The sequence below is a fragment of the Apaloderma vittatum genome, unplaced genomic scaffold (genome assembly GCF_000703405.1).
Source record: "Apaloderma vittatum isolate BGI_N311 unplaced genomic scaffold, ASM70340v1 scaffold6956, whole genome shotgun sequence".
Lineage (NCBI taxonomy): Eukaryota > Metazoa > Chordata > Aves > Trogoniformes > Trogonidae > Apaloderma > Apaloderma vittatum.
Window position 1 is genome coordinate 36,718 of NW_009722212.1, and position 19,317 is coordinate 56,034.

Consider the following 19,317-nt stretch of genomic DNA (forward strand, 5'->3'; position numbering starts at 1 on the left):
TCTGATTTTTCACTAAAAGTTCTCTGTGCTTTAGCATTTCTGCCTGCCCTCCTGACTGGATGTATTTGCCTGAAAATATCTATAGCAGTTTTTGGTATAAAACAAAACTACAATTAAGCAGCTTTTGTTATAGCTTCTGTGTATATAGAGAGATAATTCCTGTGTACTTCCTGATGTAATTTTATGTATGCTGTGCCTATTCTGATTTTTCACTAAAAGTTCTCTGTGCTTTAGCATTTCTGCCTGCCCTCCTGACTGGATGTATTTGCCTGAAAATATCTATAGCAGTTTTTGGTATAAAACAAAACTACAATTCAACTTAGCAAACTTCCTTTTTTCTTGACAGATGATGATGTTCCTGCAGATATGGTTGCAGAAGAATCAGGTCCTGGTGCACAAAATAGTCCATACCAACTTCGCAGAAAAACTCTTCTACCTAAAAGAACAGCTTGCCCTACAAAGAGCAGTATGGAGGTAACTTTTGTTTGTTTTTAGTAGTAAAGTGTAATAGGAGGGTAATTAGTACTTTTTATAAGTTACCTAATGACTGAAATAATTCTTACTTATCTCATTAAAGGGCGCCTCCACTTCAGCTACTGAAAACTTTGGTCACCGAGCTAAACGTGCTAGAGTATCGGGAAAATCCCAGGATTTATCTGGTAATAACTTTTTGTACCAAAAAAACAAAAAGGGGTAGAGGAGAAGGGGTGGGAGACATTTTCACCTCACACACACACACAACCACCCACCTACACACACCACCTGCAAAACTTACATTTCCTATCTGTTCTCCAGCTCAGAAACGGTAGTGAAAAAGCAGCTACTGAACTTCAAATTTGGAAGCATGATTTTTAATCTGATTTTTAGAATCTGGTCCTTTCATCTGCCTGCTTTCCTGCAGGCCTTTTGGTTTGGGGTGTTTTAGTTGGGGTGTTTATTCTCCTCCGAGTGCTTTGTAGCTGTATGCACGCTGCTGGCAGAAGCAGTAATGCTGCAGGGGTGCAGTGCTCTCACGGGGCTTATTTGCCATTTCTCCTGTTGATGTGTTGTTCCAGTATATTGTTTTGGGATGTCGTTATAGCACTTCACTGTGGAGAGAGGGAAAGCGTTTGTGTGTGTTTACAAGTAAAATATGCATGTATACCCCTGTGCATGTATGTACACTATATGTACATGTATTTCACACATACACAGCATATGTATGTAGTATAATAAGCACACATGTATAGTTGTGCTCACACACACATGTGTGTATAGATATATAAAAAAACCATACATACATAAATACATACATACATATATATATATATATATGCACACATCCTACTTACCCTGTTTTTACTACATCATTTTTCAGTCTTTCTGCTTCCTATCCCTTTATGTCTCCTGACACACTCTCTAGTTCCAGGAGATCTGCTGTCACTTTTCCCTGGAAAATCAACACCAACGCTTGCCAACTCCCATTAATGTGGTTTCTCTTGCTTTTCTTGCCTTTTCATTTTTTATTTTTTTTTTTTTAAATTCCACATGTCTCTTAATATTGTGAATTAAAACTGAGGAACTGGCATGAGGCTCTGGTCCATTTTTGTTGCTTCTGTTGAAGTCTGCTCTTTTTGGCTTCTCGCCTTCTCCATGGTGCACATTTTATCTTTGAAGCCCTGTCTCTTCCCCTCCCTGTTTTATTCTTCCTCGCCTACCACCTTTGATTAAATCTTTTAATTCCAGTAACTGTTTAAGAATCAGATATTGATTTTTTTTTCCCGTTTTTTTGGTTGGTGAGGATAATGATAGCTGTGTGAGTGGATTGCAAGCATGACACTTTCTGCATTGTCATTAGTGGAGATTGTATATTGTCATCTGGAAAACAGAGCTGTTTGTTTCAGAACTGTAGATGAAATGAAGGTGTGGGATTAGAATCAGAGGAAAATGTCCTAGTGGAGAACCATTTCTTGTCGTGTGGACTCTGAGTTGAGGAAAATTTGGCAGAGGTGAAAGGAGAAATGCCAGTCAATTAAGACTTTCCACCTGGAGTGGAGCCAGTATTTGGGAAAATACTGATTTCAGAATTAGTACTGCTGAGAGAGTTGCTATTTCAAATTATAAGGAGGAAAAAAAAAAGTCAGTGCCGTGAAGGAGAACATACTAGAATTTTGAAAGTGATGTGCTTTTTTCTGTTACTTCCAACCCTGTTCTCCAGTTGTTTCTGCAGTTGGACAATGAGTTTGATCCTGAGGCAGAAAGATTAATGAATATACAAGAATCTTGATGACAAAGCAACACATTATAGAAAATATGTACATAATTTTCACTTAAACTATTAAGTACAAAAATGAAGAAACCAAAAACTGAGTTAAGAAAAAGCATGACACAGCTCTGCTGCTCACATCAGAACTGACTGCTGAACCTACAAATTCAGCATTTGTTTGGCATCTGTAGAAAACATTTACAGCTTTTAGATCTTACTGATCCAAATACTTATATCATATGCTAATATCACATTTCTTGATTCACAGAAAGATTTAATTTCAGTGTATTCTGACTGTTTCCTTATTTTATCTCAACAGTAAATGTGTTCTTCCACTTACCAGGATATTTCAGTCTTCAGTACTACTTGTCTCATCATAACATTCTAATCTGGAGTTTTAATCATTTGACATACTCTTCCTTTTTGTTTATTACTGCATAGGTTTTTTCTTCTCTTGGTTTGAGAGTACTACATTTGCCTTTTTGTTTTTTACTGGGCAGTTCTTACTGGCTTTTAACTATATTTGGAGGGCCTCAGTTCAGAGACAAGTAATTTATTTATTTTCGCTGAACTACGGAGTTGCAGTAGATGCTGAGACATTAGGTCACTGGATCACTTGTTGATTGTTCTGTACATTACGTACGTGTACAGCTCATGGTTCACAGAACTGAACTGCCTTTTTTTTCCTGTGGATTTGTAAGATATTTTCTAAAGAATGCTATGTTCTCTGACATGTTTTCTACTTATTAACCAGAAAATATTTTTACTAAATGCCTCCTTATGGAACAAAAGCTTTTGTCTCTATCTTCTCCACTAAAATGGACAAAAAAGGTATCCATACAAGACATAATTTACAATTCAGGATTCATGGGATGGCGTTCTTGGTCTTTGTACAAAGAATGTAGTTTACTTTCAGGCAACTTTCCCTGCCCTTTGTCTTGGTATTACTATACTAGTTTCAATTTTGTGCATTTAGTAGACAGAAACTGAATTAACTTCACACGTATCCTGTGGAAACAGAATGACATAACCAGCTGTGACTCTAACTTTCAGTTGTCTAGAATATTAATACTTTATTAAAATTATAAATAGTTCAACTGTCAACTTAAGTTAGGGCAAAGATTAAAGATTCGTGATGAACTCTTGCATTTTATTTTCATTTTTAGTCCTGCCTATTTTTAACACATACTTGGAGGACTGTCAGTATTTATTTTTTTAATAAACATATGTATTTTGTACTTAACTTTTGCTTTGTCAATGGGCATAAAGCTGTCAGGAGTAGCAGCATATGAATGTTTCTGATTCGGTGGCCAGACGAACCTTTAAAAATGTTTGAGCTTATTTTTGTAAACTGTGAGGAGGAACATATTGAACGTATCCTTGCTTTGACAGATTACTAGAAGATACCCAAAATGTGAAGTGTGAATTTATAAAACAAAAGCATTGAGTTTTCTCTCAGACCCAGAGGATATTTAAGTCTTCACATTAAGAACAAATTAGCTTATGCAAGTTATACTGAAGAATTCTTCCTAGTAATCACTATATTAGTGATTTGAGTGGAGAAATCTTAAATCAACCCCTTCTTAATTGAGCAGAAGGGCAATTTTTATTAAATCTCTAACTTGTACAGGATTTTAGATAAAGGTGGGTGAGGATAGTATAAATTGAGTGATCACGAGAGTTTTGTCCCTTTTCTGCAATGGCCAGTGTCCAGGGAGGACTCCATCTGATCTCCTGCTTTTGATCCGGATCCTGAGTTCCCGAATCCAGCTCCTGTATCCAGCTCCCGCCGCCGCTGAGCCTGGGGCTTCCCCAGTGCCTCCTGCTCTGCAGCACCAGTGGGGATTGGTATCGGGAGAGGGAGTCGGGTTTGATATCAGACTGTTATCTATAGTTGTATATAGTTCTTTACTTTTATCATTCCACTATTATTTCTATTATTGTTTAGTTAAAGCTGTTCTAGTTTTTTTTTCTTCTCTAACTTGAAAGTCTCTCTGCTTCATTCCTTTTTCCTGCCCATTTGGCAGGGGGGAAGAGGGGCTTAGAGAGTGTCTGTGTGTGTTAGTGGCTGGCCCAGCCCTAACTCACGACAGCCTGTAAAATTATCATCTTCATTTTGCAAGCAGTGACTTAGTTTCTAAGTAAAGATGATGTGAAAAATTGCAAGGGGTGGGGAGATTTACTGTAGCTTTTTTATTGCAAGAAGTTTTTTGACACATTCAGAGTTTATCCATGCCCCTGGCGGTAAAGAAACTCATTTAGATTTCATTTTTTCAGATAGATTCTAGGGAGGAAAATTAGAGTATGAACTCTTAGGCAGTGGGAAGCACTGCAGTAGTGAATTTCCCTCATCAATAAAAGATTAATCAAGGTGCTAACATACATATAATTACAGGAAAAAAATCTTCAGGTTGTTTAGGGGAGTAACAGATTGTCTTGGGAAGAAAATATAATTGTTCGCCTCAGGGATTTGTGTTTTAAAAGGAGAAGACAGGTCATGGAAGACTCATGAGGATTTACTGCTGTGCATTCACAAATTTCAACTTTCTAACGTGGTAGAAGATATATTTCCACATCGAACTGGAAAGTTACCAGACAAAGATGAACTCTGTCCAATTATCCTGTGATGCATTTCAAGAGAAATTAGGACTGTAGAATGAATTGTTGCTGCCTGTGAGACACAGGAAAGAACCTTTATGTCTCACCTGGAAAAAGACCTTTTTAAGAACCAGCATTGATTTTGTATGTAATTTTTTTTGGTGATGTCCAGCCATGCTCACATTGTGGACTGCTGGTTCGTGTTTCCCAAGTGTCTCTTGAGCATAAGGCCCACTTGCTTTTTATGAGTTTTGCTAACTTACTGGCTTCAGCCTGGCTCATAAATTTGGGGGGGTTTGTTTTGTTGTGTTTTTTCCTAAATAAAAATAATTTTTTAATCTGGCATTAATACTGCTGCTGAAGGGAACTGTCTTCGCCCACTTCTGGACGTTCATTCCTATCTCTTTCCTTCTGCCTATGCTAGCACTTCTGTAGCTTACAATAAACTACAAAGAGCTGATCCATTAAAAAAACAAAATTGATTTGGAGGAGGATGGGTAAGGTTGAGGGGGAAAAAAAAAATAATTTGGTTTATTCTGTCCGATACTGCCAACCTAAAAGATACTTTGGGAGCAAGTAGCTATGGACATGTGGAATGGTGAGACTTACTCCTTTTGTATAGCACAGGGTTTTGTTGGATTGAAGTGTCCCTATAGCTTACGAGCATAAGCTGCGTTACTGTTGAGAGCCGCCATCTGTCTGTTGGTTAAATGCCCTCCCAGCATCTTAGAGGGAATCAGCATTGGTGAATCACCAGGGTGACATTCATAGAACGGTGCAACAAGGAACAGGCTCAGGGAAAGTCACTGCGAAGTCAGTAGCATTTCAGAGTTTATACTAACTGATGGGACCGCAGATGTAGGCATGACACCTTGAAAAAACGTCTTTAATCGCTTCTCTTTTAGGACGCAGGTTCTGGTGATGTGGTCTGTAGAGCCCAATTTAGCATCTTTCTAAAAGCCACAATTCTGGTGGCTGCAGTTCGCATCTCTCTCTTCTAGCTGCAAATAATGTAGTTATTTGTAGTGCTCTGCCCAAGGAAGACTTAGGTTGGTTTTTGTTTGTTTGTTTTGAGGTTTTTGGTGGTGGAATTTGACATAGAGACTTTTTGAAAATGATATTCCCTCAAATGTAGTAGATCTGTCTTTCTGAGGATCAGTTTATTAGTCTTCCTGTAGTAGCCCATATCACGACCAGAGTGCTCCTCGTGTTCAGATGTTCTAGGAAAAAAAATGAATAATGCAAGGAGTGTTACAGAGGTGTAATTGCATTATGAATGTAGCAGGAGCTTTTAATGCCCTGCATGCAAATCCTCTGAACTCGGGAAGCTCTTCTGTATGATTCTGCCTGAGAAAGGATCCTAAAAACAGTAACCGCTACCTCTGCAAGAAGAACTCCCCTGCTGTGAGGAGACCTGCTGCAGAGGGGTCTCACTAGAACACAAACTACAGACGAGGGGGTTTCCAGTATTACCTGGCCCAGGTTGAGTGCGCGTGTGCCCGTGAGTAGAAGTGCAGTCACGTCTCCCCAGGATAATACGGGTGCCGCTTTCTCAAACCTCTTTCAAGAAAGACAACATCTGGCAAGGCTAACGCTTCTTCTGGCTGAGATTTTTCATTTTAAAAGAAAGAGCGTAAATGGGAGTAAGTGGAAGGAGGAGACTTGGGAGTTACTGCTGGCTGCTGGTTTCCTGCATCCCAGACGTCTTTTTTCCTGATGTATTCATTCTGGGAGAACAAGAAGGTTCTACTAGTAGTTTTTTCCGGATGGTGACTATTTCTGAGTAAATTCTCTTGCGTTTGAAAATATTTACAGAAATTTTGACTTTGGGACTGGATTGGTTTTTGCTATATGGTTAATGTGGCTTAACTGACCCACAATGAAGCTAAAAGCAGTGAGGAGCCAGCGTCTCTGGAACATGCACAGTAACCTGCAGCACGTCTGCAGTTGTGTGCAAGTTGATTCCTCCAATAGAAAAAGTGAACTGAAAAGTTTTGAAAGAGGGTTTGAAGTCTGTAACTTAACACTGATTCCGAGCTCCACCATTTGCCCTTTTTTTTTTGCCTTTAGATTTAGATTAAATGTACTTAAACCATGCAAAAAACCAAAATCAAAACAAAAAAAAAACCCAACCCCCCAAAAAGGCACCCCAAACCAGAAAAACAGGCTGCTTTGAGCTGATCAGCACTTTAAAGAGGAATCTTTTACATGGCAAGCTGTTGATCTGTTTTTGTCAGAATTTGGGCTGGTTAAATAGGTCAATAACCTTACATAGTTTACTGTTTAACAGCAGCACCCGCAGAACAGTATCTTCAGGAGAAGTTGCCAGATGAAGTGGTTTTGAAGATCTTCTCCTACCTGCTGGAGCAGGATCTCTGTAGAGCAGCTTGTGTGTGTAAACGCTTCAGTGAGCTGGCTAATGATCCCATTTTGTGGTAAGTGAAAAGCTATTCTTCATTATCTTGTGAAATATATTCGATGTGCTGCACGAGATTCCAGTGCAATAGAAAAATTGAAATGTTGCTTGCCATTAGTTGAATTAAAAACAATTGTACTTTAGTATGTCTGGTTTACTTAAGTGTTGTTTGTTATTTATGAATATCTGATTATATGTGTTAAGCAGTAAGGCTTTTGTCTCTCTAGTAGCGTAGATACTAGTTAAATAATGGCTGTTTAAAAAAATTAGTGAGGTATTCCTTCTGTAGCCACTGCTTTCCTTCTTCCCCTCATTAACCTTTTTCAGACTTCTGTGGGGATTTTGTTACTTAATGCAAAAGGAACAATGCTTTTCTTAAATTAGGTGCAAGTTTTGTCTAATATTACTTTTTTGTTTTGTTTGATTTTTTTTGTTTGTTTGTATTGTTTAATGGTTGAATGTTTAGGCTGTTCTCTCCCATATGAATCCACCCTATGCTGTTGAGAGTTTGGATAAATGGAGTCTAAATTTGTAACTTTTTTATAAAAAATGAAAGAATAACACATATTTCCTAAGCTTTGTATTTTTTAAAAAAAATAAATATAAAGATTAGAAGAAAATTTGACTATAACATCATAGAAATGCTGTAGATGAATTACAACTTCTGAGATTCAGTGGCATCCTCTAAGTCTGAGCTCTTAATATCAGCAGGCTCAGACACTGCAATTACTAGTATTCTGGCACTAATCAAAAGAATCCAATTGTTGTGTGCTTCGTGTGCTATCTCCTTCTTTTTAAGCCACTGTAATCTGTCCACTGATGAACTCTTTTTGAAATACAGTGCATCATTTGTTCTCCGTGAATGCATTTTCTTCAGTAATTTTTTTTGTTTTGGCAAGGTGAGGAAGAGGTGATAGCACATGTCTTAAGCTTTGTCATTCGTACATACCTAGCTTTCATAAGTGTTAAAGCAATGCTGTAGTTAATTAGGCTCTGACTCCACAAACACTGTAACTAGCTCCTTAAATTTCTTCAAGCAAATTATATTTTGAGAGCTCTAGTGCTTGGACTGTGAAACACATGTCAAAATTTTTCTTAGAAACAGAGAAGTCAGTCCAACAGAAAAATTATTTTGGAAGTGTTTTAAAGCCGTTGGTACTGATTTTGATCAAATTCACTGTCACAGAGTGGCAAATGCTGTTGAAAAAAACAAGTTTAAACATTTTGTTTGTTTATATTAAAAAAGAAGAGTAATCAAGTATTTGTTGATTTTCATTTCTGCTCAGGAAAAGATTGTATATGGAAGTATTTGAGTACACTCGTCCAATGATGCATCCTGAACCTGGTAAATTTTATCAGATTAATCCAGAAGAATATGAGCATCCAAATCCCTGGAAAGAAAGCTTTCAGCAACTGGTAACAGTAATATTCATTCATATTCCAATTTAAAAATGGTTTATAAAAGTAAAACTCCCAACTTCTGAAATGTGGCTGACGATAATATTTATTTTGGTCTTAGACTTTAAACAAGATGACGGGACTAAGGAGGTGGGGAGAGGTCCTTGTATTGTGTTATGCAGTAGGGGGATAGCTGACTTTACTTCCTGTTGGAGGCAGGCTTTAGGGAGACATGTCGTGGTAAAATGGAGTGCTTGAGCACCCAGCTCCTCTGTCTTATGTCTGCCTCATGTTTTGCATCACTGAAATACTGTGGAAGAGATTGCCGTGGTCTGTGGCTCGCAAATAAACTTCAAATATATGGTTATAGTCATACGTTATTAAGCCAGTGTGTGTGCTGGTCATCAGATTTCTCTACATCCTCCTCTAGTAAACTGAAGAGTATATTGTTAATATCACTTGAACTTAAATAGCAATTTACAGCTGACGTGACTGGAGCTAAACAAGTTACCTCTAAGGCATGTGATTGAGCCTCTAATCCAAACTGTCAAAGGTATTGTAAGAATAGCTGGACATGGTATTTGAAAAGGAAATAAATATTAAGGTGTGTGTATTATACAATGCTGTGTGTAATTGGCTAATGAAATCCTGAAGCATGTTGACTTGGCTGCTTTGTTCAGTGGTTAATCAAGAGTAAAAGTATAGGATTCTTTTTTTTTCCCCTCACCATGTAAATGCAGTTTGTTTTTGTGGCAACCTGCTAGAAAAACAAAATAGGGAAATAAGAACATGTGTTGTGAGATGGGTAAGTTACACAAAGCTCTTTCAGTCACTTGAGAAGCTTCTGGCTGCGTGAGCAGGTTAGCCTCTCAGTTTAGCTGAGCTCTCTCTTAGGCTCAGACTTTTTTTGGTGTTACCGTTTCAAATTGGGTGCCTGCTATGGGAGGTCAGAATATGATCCTTAGTTTCTGGAACAACCTCGTAATCAGCAAGTGGCTTGTTAATTAGGGAATTAGTAGATCTCTAGTCTGTGCATTCAGGTCCACCTATCTGCAAAGTTATAATAAATTATTTTCCTTGTTTCAGTACAAGGGAGCACATGTGAAGCCAGGTTTTGCTGAACACTTCTACAGTAATCCTGCAAGATACAAAGGAAGAGAAAATATGTTGGTATGTTTCTAAAGGAGTTCTTAAGAATAGTTATGTATCTTTGCATGGATATTTCTGTCTAAACTTGTCCCTTTTATTCTAGTACTATGATACCATTGAGGATGCTCTTGGTGGAGTTCAAGAAGCTCATTTTGATGGACTTATCTTTGTTCACTCTGGTATATATACTGATGAATGGATATATATAGAATCTCCAATCACCATGATCGGTGCAGGTATTTACACTGAAAGCATCTTTGTCTCAAAGTATGACTTATGTTAATCACCACTTTAATTACAAAGATATTTTGGTGTATTTTATATCCAGTATAAACGCTCATCTTCATCAACTTAGTAAACAGGTATTTTCTGTACGACTGCTACTAACTAAAAAGTAGCTCATGCTTCAGACTGAAGTACTACCCTCTGCTTGTTTAGTTCTTGGAATAACTTCTTTATCTTTTTATTTCATTAGGAGAAAACAAAATTGAATTTGTCAGAAAGTGTACTCAGTTACATGATTGCAGTTGAAATTTTCAGGTGGTTCTTATGAAATTTGTTTATATATAACCTATCTCCAGAGTAGAATCCAGCAGTGTGAGCAAGCCCAAATTAGTATCTGTCCCATTTTCTTCGGCAACGTAATTCTATCTCGAGGAAGGAAATGAGAGCATCCAGCAGAAAGATTCTGAGACTGGAGGTTGGAGGTTCTTGCTCTGTTCATCTCCCAACTGTTCCTCTAAAGGAGAACCTTCATGGAGAAGGAAAAAAAGACTTTTAGAATAAGAAAGTTTTAGGAATTTAGTGTAAGATAATACACCTGACTGCTGATTGTGGCACAATAGCGTGGTAAGAATTTAGACTGGTGGGGTGTGTTTTTGTTTTGAGGGTTTTTTTAGCACCTCTTTTCAGGTATCTGTCTGTTCTTCATAGCAACTGTTTTGTTCTTGAGTGAATCTGTTCTGGCACCTCTTGCCTGGGTCTTGCAGCCTTGGCAACGAGAAGGGTTTTGGGCAGTGCACTCGGCTTATTCCAGGGTTAGCTGTAAGACTTGTGCCTGCAGATCTGCAAGATGGAGATGTGTTAGTGGATTAGTTCGTCCGTTCACGACTACGTTCCTGAAGCTGACGTCTTGAACATCGCTGCTTCCAGTGCTTTGGGTTGTGTTGCAGAGGGGTTTTGGAGCACAAACTGGATTCTTTTGGATGAGGCTAAGAGACACGTTCCTGGAACACTCTTGCTGTGTAGTCTGTGTGCGTTCAGTGAGAGCGAGCCGGCTATGACGAGTCCAAAGTCACAGTCTCTTCTGCAGAGCGTGTAGTGTGGATGTCTCATCCTCAGCGCTGTTTCACTCTGTAGTACCACCCCTGTTTGCTGCAGTGCTTGCTAATGCAGACGTGGCCTTTAGACAAATAACAATATACCCTTGGTTTCCCTTTCAGATAGGGGATGACAATAATAGATGCCAGTACAAATAGGGCAAGTCATATTTGTGAAGTGCTTAAAATCCAGAAGAAACTGGATCAGCAATGTCCTAAGATATAAAATTTCTCAATTAGTGAAACTTGAAACGACGTCTTTGGTATCTGGTGAAACTTCTGCGTGTTTGCTGGCTCCTTTTGAGTTTTAAAAGGCCCTCTGCTTTCCCTTCCACTGGAATTGACTTTCTGAATAACTCTGGTTATCTTAACTACAGTTCTTTAAAAGCAAAGGATCTGCATTGTGTATTTTTGTAACAGAACAGCTGTCTCGGGGAACAGAACCTTGAAGAGGAATCCAGAAATGCTGGATGTACTTATATTTCAGTTTTTGGCACTGCTGACTGTTCACTTCTTCAGACTTTGTTTGCTGAATGGTCAGTGACATTGTGGAGGGAGTCAATTTTCATTTGTCTGGAAGAGAAAGCAAATTAAAGTGAACCACTAAGCTTTGGAGAACTACCTCTTCTCTGCTCAGCCTGGCACGCATTTCTGAATGGTAGGACTAAGGCAGTCCCAAATCTCGCCACAGTTCTACTCGGATTTCGTTAATAGTTTCTTCTGCTGACTTCTGAAAAAGCACAACATTATTAGAAAGGCAGCTTTACGTGCCTTGAGCTTTCAAGAAGCTTCTGCTTTCTCATATAAGCAAAATGCTCTTTCAGAATAATACCTGGCCTTCTAGGTTTGCTGTTCTGTTTAATTTTGGGGTTATTTCTTTCTTCCCTTAAATGTCAAGGAAGGAGTTGGGTTCAGAAGGAAGCCTGTGGAGGTATTACTAGTACTGTGACTAATCCTAGTTGTCAAGTAAGAAGCAAGAGTAGAGGTCCTGTAAGAAAACTGATGCCTCTGGTTCAGTGGTCAGAAATACTTAGGAATTTCTTAAAAGAATTCTGTTTTCTGGGGTTGGGGAAAGGGTGTCAGATTACTGGAGGAATATAAGCCCTCTGTGGAGTGCTCATCTCACTCAAGGCAAGAAATCTCTCATCTTCGTAGCTGAGTTTCAGCAGTTGTACAGACGTGTGTCCTGGTCTGAAAATCTTCACTGAACATCTGTTTTTTCTGTATTTTAGGAGATAAAGAGCTTTCATTCTTTTCCCTTGATTTTCCATTTGACTTAAATGTGCTAGTAAAAAAAAAATTATTGAAGGAGTTTTCAGTCAAGGAAAAAAAAAAGTAAACCCAAGAACAATTATTGTATTTTTTAAGGGCAGAAGAATCTAAAATAGTAAACACTCTCATAACTACTTCTTTTTTACCTTTGAGAACAGGAGAACTTTCACATGCCTGAAATATTCTTTAAATACCCATGCTGCATCTTTGAATTGAAAATGATATTTTAGACTAATTTAGATTTGTGTTCTCTGCTGTAGATTTTAGACTGGAAGGTCTAACAGGAACTCTGCATTTTTCGCCTGATACAATTGAATAGAGTCATGATTATTTCCTGCAGAATCTAGTTACTTTTCTATTAATGCACTGAAAAGTGAAATTGTTTTATTCCTTTTGAGGCATGAAAGAATTCTGAGGCAACATGCAGTTAATTTTTAATTCTTTAGGCAATCCCTTATCATGGGCTTTGTTAAATTATTTCTGAATGGTCTCATCTTGGTCCTTAAAATGAGTGTGAGTTCTGATCCCGTGGAACATGATTCCCTTAGACTTAAGCAAATAAACTTCTTGTGAGCTGTGTTTTGCTCAGTTACAAAATTAGTGGCCCTTTTCTTTCTTCTCCCTTCCTTATACTGGTTTCTTTCTTCTAAAGTGGTCTAAGGCCATACCCAAAATACAGATATTTTTCTGAGTAATTCTTTTGCAAAGATTCAGTAGGATGTTACAGAGAATTTAGAATTGCATTTAGAATTAAACTAATACTTGCATAAGTCCCCTTCTCTCTTCACTCTTTTCCTGCGGTGTGTGTGGTGGAGGGGTGTAAGGATGTAAGTGTCTTACTAATTGGGACCTCCCAAATTCCAGAGACCTGTGAAATAAGGCATGTGCTGAGAGCAAGGAGGTGTCTGTAGAGAACATCATCCAAATGCATCGCAAGCAATTCCCAGCACAACTCCACAAGTCACTCTGCTTTGTTTGGTCATATTTCAGAGCATCCAGTATGAAGTACAGTTTTTCCTTGCTTCCCTAAGATGGAACAAAATTCTGATACTTATTTTTCTGACACTTAAAGGGCTCCTTTTATTTTCTGGTTCTGGTTCACCTGCAATACTGTGGTGCTGTTCTTTCTCTGATGCTGAGGTATAGTCATCCGTATGTGTCAGTGCCTTTGCGCTGTGGTGAATACATAGAAATGTTACCAGGCCGCAGGAAAATATTTTGTATGATGACACAAGTCCTCATCAAAGACTCTTTTGGTTGTTATCTAATACAAAGTGAGTAGTGGCATGAAGAAGAGCTAGACTACCTTAAAATATTTGCAGCTCTGCAATAATGGAAGCCCAGATCTGACTTTTAGATAGTGAGAACAAGCTGGATAATGATGTAAATGTTGCTTCATTCTGACTGGCACCTTTCTGCTTGAGAGATAAAGAACAGGACATACCACTTGACTCTGCTGGTGTCAACACACCACAGAAGAAGATCTGCTTGTGAGAAATCCCGTGCGTAGGCTCTTCAATAAAATACAGGATTTGGAGCAAATACCTGGTCACGCTCCTGTCTCTCGGGTTGGGAATGGTTCCAAGTTGTTATCAGATAAGTTACCTGCTAGGCTGCCCTATTTACATTTCATGTATCGAGGGAAACTTCTTTGAGCTTGCGTATTTAATGTGCAGTTTTCAATCAGATGAACTCTCTTGCGTCGTGTGAATGAGTGTCCCTGGACTTACACCGGTGTGAGACTGTTGTTAACTTCTGCTCCCTCTGCTGGCTGCTGCCATTCCAACCTAAACGTTGCTTGCTTTTGGATTGAGGATAAAGAAAGGAGCAGAGCCTTGCTGTTAACACAGGAAATCAAATTGCAGATTGAGGGAATTTGCAAATGAGCCATTTTGAAACCTTCTGTACATACTTTCGAAAGTATAGTTCAGTCTAATTTTAGACAGTTCTCTTCTAAAGAATAGTAAGGATATAGATTCAAAACTTGGAATCTTACATTTGAGAAGTGTGTAAGGGGTTACTCATAGGTCATGAGTAGATTATTGAGTACTTGTTAAATTGGTTCAAATTAGTGATGGAATGTATGTATTTAGATTTAATAGGAGGGCTTAAAATACAAAATAAATTGTACTTTGTAAGAGAATTACAATGCCTCTTGACTGCTATCCGTGTTTAAACTGTTAGTTTGTAATAAGTAGCAGTCTAACTCTGTACAAGAGAAGATTTTCCTCATGATACAAAATATTAAATTGGCAGATGGTCTAAGACTGGTTTCTCCATTGTCTTTGAAACTCTTTAAGATTCTTCTGACATGAAGATTATTTATGTGCCAAGGATAGTGTTCGTTTTCCTTTGTCGCTTTGAACAGAATTCTGTAAGTCTTTTGAGATTTTTTTTTTCCGTGACATAAGCTAAGACTAAATAAATGTCTTCTTTACAGCACCTGGAAAAGTAGCAGATAAAGTTATAATAGAAAACACTAGAGATTCCACCTTCGTTTTTATGGAGGGTTCTGAAGATGCCTATGTTGGATATATGACAATCAGGGTAAGAATCTCAAACTTCAGCAGCACATTTAATAATTTCATTTTAATGCCTGAGAAATTAAATAAATACTACATTTTGTGTTGTCTTCCTGTTTCAGTTCAACCCTGATGACAAATCTGCTCAGCACCACAATGCACATCACTGCTTAGAGATTACCGTGAACTGCAGTCCAATTATAGATCACTGTATTATTCGAAGTACTTGTACGGGTTAGTGCACTTTTCCTTGCTTTAAACTAACACTGTGCTTACAGTTGGCATATTTCTTTTTTCTTTTTTTTTTTATTCAGGTGTTTCATATGGGTCTGCAAACCTCATTTCCCTTGAAACAGCATTATTACAGTGACTTCTTTGTGTCCAAGACTTTTGTGATAATGTAGACTTAGTCTCCCATTTGAATCAGTCTGGACTCCCACTTGGTTTAAAACCCGAAAAGGGACAGTTTATATGAATTCACCTGATTCTGGTTTGTAGGTGGCAGTAGAGGGCATTTGAAGGGGACACTTACATTAGATTCATTGCAGTGTGCAGTATTGGATTGATGGCATTAAAAGTCATGAGCAGTAATGGCTAAGCTAAGTTCACTTTCCTGTCAAGAGTGGAACGATTTGACGTACTCGAAGCATGAGTTCTTAGCTCTACAGGCAGAAGAAATGCATAATGTGAGAAGTTAGACTTATCTCGCCACTGGAGGTGAGGAGTTTATATCGCCTGGTTTGGGAAACGTTGGTGGTCTAGAGTAAGGAAAGAAAGAGGCAATGGAAGCGAGAGACTGGGTGGCAGGTCACGGTATTTGGCAGGAGGACACGGCAGTTTGCAATCACTAGACGTGAGACACAGCAAGTTTAATGTGTTTGAACACAACCAGCTGAAGCGGAGTTGGAGCGTCAGAAAGAAGAAGTACAGGAGAATTAAAATAACTGAGTCTTTGCATGGAAACAGCGATACAGACTTTATGTACATAAAGTTCAGCCAGTGAAACGGACTGGACCTACACAGCAGGCAGTGCATGAAAGGTTGATCAGCTCAAGAAAAAGGCAATGAAACAAGGAGATCTTGAACTAAATATAAAAACTACACTTTTCTAGTACGAATGAGGGAGGAGGGAATTCTGCAGGGAACAGTAATAAGAGCTGTAGAAGGATTCCTTGTCTGTTCCTTGTAGAGAAAAATTTGGTCTTTCTTGGAGGCTTCAGCCTATGAAACACTATTTTGCTTCTGGTCAAGACAGCTCTGCTCTTCACATCACCATCTGCCTTGTTGGAGATATATCAGCTAGTATGTGGAAGTGTTAAAAATGAAAAAAGAGGAACAAAGGACAGCTTAGCTGTTCTCAGTATCTTAATTTCTTTGTTTAATGCTAAATACCGGAAAATAGAAGTGCACAAAGAAAACTTGTTCTGGAAGTTTCTATATACCGATACTGGGGACCCTGATAACAATTGAGAGGAATTAAATTAATTTCTAGGCTCACATTCAACTTGATTATAAACATCATTTGAAAAGCTGTGTGGCTTCTTATTGAAACGTGCTTATAGAAAAACTACTAGGTCTTGATGTTTTTGTGAGAACTGTTTATTAAAATTAAGATTTGGTAATTTTTTTCATGACCATTTCTCATTGAGGAAAGCTATTTCTGAGAATTTTGGACTCTTCGCCTGTTCAATACTCTGGATTTCTGAACACCTGCTGCACTGGATTGTTGTTTCTCCTCTCCAAAGTTAAAATTTCTGATCAATTTCTGATCACTTATTTATTATTAATTTTTATTTATTTTTTTCTATCCCATCACGCCTTACTCAGGAAGTGCTCTCTGTGTAGAAGGGAAGGAAGAATGGCAGTCTGCCAGAAAAGGCATTTGCTGTTTCCACGTCAATGACATCTCTGAAATACTTATCCATAAGCATTCAAAATTTTTTCTCCTAGCACATGCTTGATAGCCTTTGTGTAGACCTCCTAATTGCATTAAAGCATGTTTCTACATTATGCCATATATAAAGTTCTTAATGTATGTGATATATAAAGATGAGAGTTATTAAGTGTGAGTGGTTTAAGTTGCAGGTCTCTTGCTGCCAGTCCAAAGCGTCTTTGAAATGTTTTTAAATAAAGTTTAAATGGCAAGACTCAAAGTCCAGAGCTTCTGTGGCATCCATTGTAGAGGAGATCTGCATTGGTCCTCACCTTAATAGATAAAAGTAGTAATGGTTGTCAATGTGGCTCTTCCAAGTATTGCTTAAGTGTATGCAATTGTTATATTCTGAGTAAACAAAATAAAGCCGAAACCAGTAATACACGTGATTAGTACTCTGAAAAGGACCAATTTCACACAATCAGTAATGAAGTCCAGTGAAGTGAGTCAGGTTGCTTTCATTTAAATAAGCACGAGGTGATAGAGGTATTCTTTTAGAACATCACACTGGCTTTCCTAAAATACACAGTTCCTTGGTGTCACCGAAGACCTAGAGGAAGAAGGAGTGAAAGCAATTAGGAAATACAAATAATGAGAAGTTATTAGCTATTAATATAAATAAGAAAGCGTGGGAACATTCTCCCCCCAAAATACGAACACCTCAACCAAATATCCTCCCACAAAAGAACTTGAAAAACAAGATAAGATATAATATCTTCTCCCCCCCTCTACTCTGTCCTGATGAGACCACACCTGGAATACTGTGTCCAGTTTTGGGCTCCCCAATTCAAGAGAGACAGGGACCTACTGGAGAGAGTCCAGCGGAGAGCTACGAGGATGATTAAGGGACTGGAACATCTCTCCTGTGAGAGAACTGGGGCTGCTTAGCCTTGAAAGGAGACGTCTGAGAGGGGATCTTACTAACATATATATAAATATCTGAGGGGTAGATGTCAAGAGGAAGGGGACAATCTTTTTCTCAGCGATGCCTAGCAATAAAACAGGAAATGGGTTTAAGTTAGGACATAGGAAGTTCCACTTCAACATGAGGAGAAAATTCTTTACTGTGAGATGACAGAGCCCTGGCACAGGCTGCCCAGAGAGGTTGTGGAGTCTCCGTCTCTGGAGACTTTCAACCCTCGCCTGGACACGTTCCTGTGTGACCTACTGTAGGTGATCCTGCTCTGGCAGGGGGATTGATGATCTCTAGAGGTCCCTTCGAACCCCTCACATTCTAGGAATCTGTCTAGAAAAGACAGTGCTTGTGTCTTGGGGAACAAAGGGAGTTTTAGCAGTGATGCTGATCCATCACAGAGTGGAAAAATTTGAATGGCAAAGTGTTGTGTAATTTTTGTTCCATATTTAATGAGAATAGGCAGGGATGATAAATGTGCTCATACCCTAGAGGGGTAATGAAATATGTTCTACTCTTGACAGTAACTGTGGATGAGGTTAAACAGCTGTAAAAATAGATATTCTAAAATCATGCAGGAGTTTAAAAAGGACTGGCTAAGAAATCTTCTGGACTCCTGTTATGTATCAATAGTAACTTGAAACCTGGGCGAGCTGATGTGTGTCCCTGGAGGGCGGAATGGTGCGGTGGAGACTAGGGAGGATAAAATACAGCAAGTAGCATTGGAAATTGTAATGGTTGCATCACACTTTTGCTAAAAGAAGGTAGCAGTGCTGGTATATTACTTAGAACCTTGAAAAATATTTGACTTGAATATATAGTGCCTTAAAACGTTAGCATTTTACAGAATTACTAGAGCATACATCGAACAGATGAAAAATAACTTCCAGTGTAATTGTAAATTACTTTTGCTGGGTATTTAAAAAATGACTTCTTGATTTTTAAGCCACTTTATCAAGGACCAGCAAAGAAGAAATAAAATGCATATTGATAAGACTTGAAGGTGATGAAGACTTCAAGTATTATAGGTAACCAGGAGAAGGGGTTGCTATGCCTTTTTCAGAAGGTGAACTCTCAAACAACGTTCACATAAGTGTGGAGAAGTGATGTTCTGCACCCAACTTGCTTTTCATTCCTAGTTTTGAGTGATAACCCTCTCTACTGGAAAGCTTGATTTATGGGAAAATCTTTTAAAAAGAGTAATTGTGGATAAATAGCTAAATACAAGCCCTTGTATAGTTGAGTGGTCAGAACTGACGTGGTCCTTAGTTGTACTGCTGGAGATACTGAGCAGAAGCAGAGAGACTGCGTTACAACTCCGCTTAGCCCTGCTTCAGAGTAAAGTGTTCTTCCCTGGTGTCCATAGCAACATGTTGAAAATTCAGAAATGGTTCAATGAAAAGTTCTAACAGATAAAACGGGAAAATTCAGTTGCAATGAAAAAACATACTAACTGCGAGTTGTTATTGTATCAAGGCCAAAGGAGTAAATTGCTGGTCGTAAATATACCCATGCATTGGGTACAGCATGCGCTGGTATAAAGAGAACCAGT

General features: G+C 38.5%; 1 protein-coding gene across 1 annotated transcript in view; it reads left to right on the forward strand.

The window, feature by feature from the left end:
* Positions 1 to 351: 351 nt before the first annotated feature.
* Positions 352 to 19,317, forward strand: part of FBXO11 (F-box protein 11) — a 39,372-nt gene continuing 20,406 nt past the window's right edge. The window contains exons 1-8 of the mRNA XM_009871684.1: positions 352 to 474; positions 578 to 659; positions 7,134 to 7,278; positions 8,546 to 8,675; positions 9,744 to 9,827; positions 9,910 to 10,042; positions 14,838 to 14,944; positions 15,042 to 15,153. Coding sequence (XP_009869986.1) covers positions 367 to 474; positions 578 to 659; positions 7,134 to 7,278; positions 8,546 to 8,675; positions 9,744 to 9,827; positions 9,910 to 10,042; positions 14,838 to 14,944; positions 15,042 to 15,153 — 901 coding nt within the window. The 5' untranslated portion in view covers positions 352 to 366. The remainder of the gene's footprint in view (positions 475 to 577; positions 660 to 7,133; positions 7,279 to 8,545; positions 8,676 to 9,743; positions 9,828 to 9,909; positions 10,043 to 14,837; positions 14,945 to 15,041; positions 15,154 to 19,317) is intronic.